General features: G+C 43.7%; 1 protein-coding gene across 8 annotated transcripts in view; it reads left to right on the top strand.

The window, feature by feature from the left end:
* MTOR (mechanistic target of rapamycin kinase) overlaps nucleotides 1–1,925 on the top strand; it is a 119,473-nt gene extending 117,548 nt beyond the window's left edge. For all 8 annotated transcript variants that reach the window (XM_008522097.2, XM_070610818.1, XM_008522096.2 and 5 more), the window contains 2 exons: nucleotides 172–277; nucleotides 959–1,925. In XM_008522097.2, coding sequence (XP_008520319.1) covers nucleotides 172–277; nucleotides 959–974 — 122 coding nt within the window. In that variant the 3' untranslated portion in view covers nucleotides 975–1,925. The remainder of the gene's footprint in view (nucleotides 1–171; nucleotides 278–958) is intronic.
* The last annotated feature ends 2,261 nt before the right edge of the window (nucleotides 1,926–4,186 follow it).

Genomic DNA, 4,186 nt, shown 5'->3' on the forward strand with positions numbered 1-4,186 from the left:
GTGTTTAGTCAAGTCACATGGAGGTGACTTTAAAATCCACCCGTCATATAGCCTTCATACTCATGGATGAGGATAAACTGATTTCGGCTGCTTAGACAGTTAAGCCAAACTGGGGCAAGGAGGGAGCTGATAAGCAGGTGCAGATTAAATATTTTATTCCTCCTGTCCCAGGTCGGGACTTCTCTCATGATGAAACTTTGGATGTCCCAACACAAGTTGAGCTGCTCATCAAACAAGCAACATCCCATGAAAACCTCTGCCAGTGCTACATCGGCTGGTGAGTGGGCATGTCAGAATATCTTTGTTAAAATAAGTCAGGACCCCACCCTGTGCCCTAGACTCAGAGTCACAAAAAAAGATTTGGGAGGGTATCCTTAAAGGATAATCGTAGTTTCAAATCTCTTTAAAAGTTTGTGTTCACTGTGTGTGCTCATTGTTCTAAAAAGGAGAAAACTGAGAAATATCGATGCATATTTGGAAGGCAAACACCAAAATAAATTAAAATTACATTAAAAAATGGTTTAGAAGAGTAGATGAGGCCCCCTTATTTGGGGGGGAGGGGGAGTCTTTTTGGATTTCTGCTGTCAATTCAGAGATACAGGAAGGGCAAAGGAAAAGAAGCCAGAGCAGTGACGGAGAGAGGGAGATGAAAAGACAAATTTATGATCTGGGATTGTAACCTCAGAGACCACTCTGGGGTCTGCTTTGATTAATGGCCCGAGGCACGCCTGAAGGTAGAAACTTGAGAGAGACGGCAATGGGGAAGTGTCCTTCTGGGACTGAACAGGCGTCAGCCCTTGAGGCAGTGATGAGTGTGTCCTACACAATTAGTTGTGGGAGATCTCAGGGAATGTCCCGGGGGTTGTCAGACCTTGGTCTTCCCATTTTCAATGTATCTGTGTAACGCTTTGAAGAAGCCCAAATTATTAAAATATTCCTTTTCTCTCTGTCTTCTTAGGTGTCCTTTCTGGTAACTGGAGGCCCAGACGTGCCCACAGCATTTCTCTTGAGGCTTTTGTACTTTGGTGTGTGCTTCCACTAAACTGAAACCTTGGTCAAAAAGTTCGACTTTGTTAAATATTTTGAAATGTAAATGAAAAGAACTACTGTATATTAAAAGTTGGTTTGAACCAACTTTCTAGCTGCTGTTGAAGAATATATTGTCAGAAACACAAGGCTTGATTTGGTTCCCAGGACAGTAAACACAGTAATACTACATTAATCAAGCCATTGATTTTGGGGAACAGAAGATCCATAACTTTAGAAATACGGGTTTTGACTTAACTCACCAGAGAACTCATCCTAAGCATTTGCTGACAGAAGAATGGCCTAGTCGTTCCTCTCAACAAGGATAAAGCCAACTCAGCGCAGTCAAGAAGCCTCAGGTCGTGGAGGACATGTATTAGGATTCTGGACTGTAAGGAAGCGAGAGAAGCCAACTGCATCATTTTCGCCCATCCCATTACCTCACCGGTCCGTGGACAGCAACAGCATTTGCAAGATGGGCCAAAATGGGTGGAAAAGGTCTGTCTTCTGCCTCACCCACGATGCTGCGACTTACGTACTTCAATCCAAGACCCGAACTGCTAGGAAAGGAGCTCCTTCAGATGCTGGGCAGCTCAGCCAAGTAGATGTACAGAGGGGACTGTGGTGCAGTAGGGTGGCCCATGCTGGCCTTCCCCAGCACGATTCCTGGGTGTTTTCAGGGAGGTCTGGGTGCTCTATGTTTAGAGCAAGGGCTTGGAAAACAGGAATGCTGTCATGGAGGAGCTGAACGCAGAGAGGGAAGGTCTAGGACACGTTGGGTATCATGAGCAAAAGACACACTAAACTGAATGCACAAAGTATAAAGTGTAGCCATGTCTAGACACCATGTTGTATCTGAGTAATTTTTGTGCCAATAAATGACATCAGAATTTTAAAAACATGTATATGAGTGGCTTTTTACTCATGATTATTCATGAAGCAGTTATTCCTTCAACATTCAACATTCATTAAGCAGTTAATACTAGGGACTACACAGGATGCAGGATCTATGTGTTGTGGTCCCTTTCTTCGGGGTGTTCACAGGCCAGACAAGGCGGAGGCGGCCTCACGTAGGAAAGGACCAACAACTCCACCAAGCTAAGCAGTGAGAAGAGCCACGCCCAGGGTGTGCACCTCAAGTGGGGCACTAATTCACTGGGGGGCCGGGAACACCTGGTGGGAAGGGGGACATTGGCCATGGATCTTAAAGGAGGAGTGGGACCTTGTCAGATGAAGCAAGTGAGGACGTTCAGAATAGAGATATAAAAGCACAATATCATGCAGGAATGGCAAGTGTTAGCTTGAACCATATTAGATTGCAGGTATTCGATCATTGTTAATATATAAAATGGCCATTTCGCACAGTTGGACCTCACAGTTCAGCATGTCTGGCTCAGTGGTCAGTAGGGAATAAAAGGAATAATAGGAACTAAAAGGAGGCTAAACAGTCGAGTGAGGCCAGACTGGCCTCGTTTCAAACAGCAAGGAGCTTGAAGCTGATGCTGTGGACAATAGGGGACCATGTGAAATTTTAAAACAGAAGTAGAATCTGAGTAGTGTTTTTAAGAGCCAACTGGTGTCAAACAAGTGGAAAGAAAACGAGAAGTCACAAGCCCTAGTAAAGAGGCTGTTGCAGTAACGGAGAGGAGAGAACATTAAATGGAGCCGACCACTCCTATGTATAGATTCCTCTAAAGAGAGAGTGTGCCTAAAGAAAAGTTCTTCCAAAGAATATCGGTTTTAGTTGTTCAAGTATATTTTTTTTTTCTAAATTCCTTTGGGCCACAGCTATGTAGTGAGAAATACTGTATCATTATAAGAGCTGTTCAAAAGACTTGTATTAGGGGGAGCATGAGAATTACAAGGCCAGGAGGCATATCTTATGTGACTTTGTATCCCCAAAATCCGCCAGAAGATCTAGCCCACAATGGTGCTCCATGGAGGTTTGTTGGAGGACTCTTCTATTAAAAACAAAGATGGATTTAAATCTCAGTAGTGATACTAAGAACAGTTTTAACCCTCACAGCTAGAAAGTCTCATACCTATCTTAAATTTTCCATAAACCATCCTAAACCATGTATTGACTTTTGCTACAGAAAATGTGATCATGATTTTCTTGGTTCTACGCAAAATAATTATCAAGGACCACAGTGATGTTACTTACCATTCATGAAAGATGAAGGGCATAGGAATGAATGGACTCACGGAAATGGTGGCCATCAGTAGGAAAGACGTACCTTAGGACAGGAGAGTCACTGGGATTAAGATCTTTGGTGAATCCAATGGGTTGGGTTTTTTTTCCTTCATCTCTCCAAAGCCCCCCAGTACACAGTTGTATATTTTAGTTGTGGGTCCTTCTAGTTGCGGCATGTGGGATGCCGCCTAAGCATGGCCTGATGAGTGGTGCTAAGTCTGTGCCCAGGATCCGAACCAGCGAAACCCTGGGCCACGGAAGCAGAGCGCATGAACTTAACCCCTCAAATGGGTTTTAAACTATATCTAAACAAACCCTTCTGACTTTGTTGAGATGAATCACCACAGGCAGGTGAGGAGATAACAAAGATCTTTGAAGACAGTCTAATTAACCTATCAATCCAGATGGTTTCACATGAAGGGAGGGATGTGGCAAAGAGTAGCTTTCTCAGCATCCTTGCATTCATAGGGTTCCACAGGCTGGGACTTAAAACTCTGGAAGGCATGTAAGGTAGTTTGGAAGAGTCAAGGCTGTAGTGTCAGATTACCTAGTTTCAAATCTCAACCCCACCTCATACTCCCTGTGTGACTTTGGACAAGTTGCTTAACCTCTCTATGCTTGTTTCCTCCTCTGAAAGTGTGGATGATGGTATGACCTACCACAGAAGGCCGTTCTGAGGATGAGACAATAACCCATGTGAAGCACTCAGCACAGCCTCACATGTGGTATTAGGTTGAACCATATGAAATAAGTGCTCAAAAATATCAGTTGTTAAAAGGAACAAGGCTGGGCCTTTGTTCTGCCAGGGTACCTACGTACTTGAGGTACACAAATAGGGGGGAAAAGTGAAAAGTATCCTGTTAATAGAATATTCTGAATAACGGCAACAGCTAACATTCATTGAACACTTACTAAGCCAAATGAATTGTATTAAGGGTGTGCTACCCCGAACTTAGAACAGACGAT

This window comes from Equus przewalskii, chromosome 2 (assembly GCF_037783145.1).
Source record: "Equus przewalskii isolate Varuska chromosome 2, EquPr2, whole genome shotgun sequence".
NCBI lineage: Eukaryota > Metazoa > Chordata > Mammalia > Perissodactyla > Equidae > Equus > Equus przewalskii.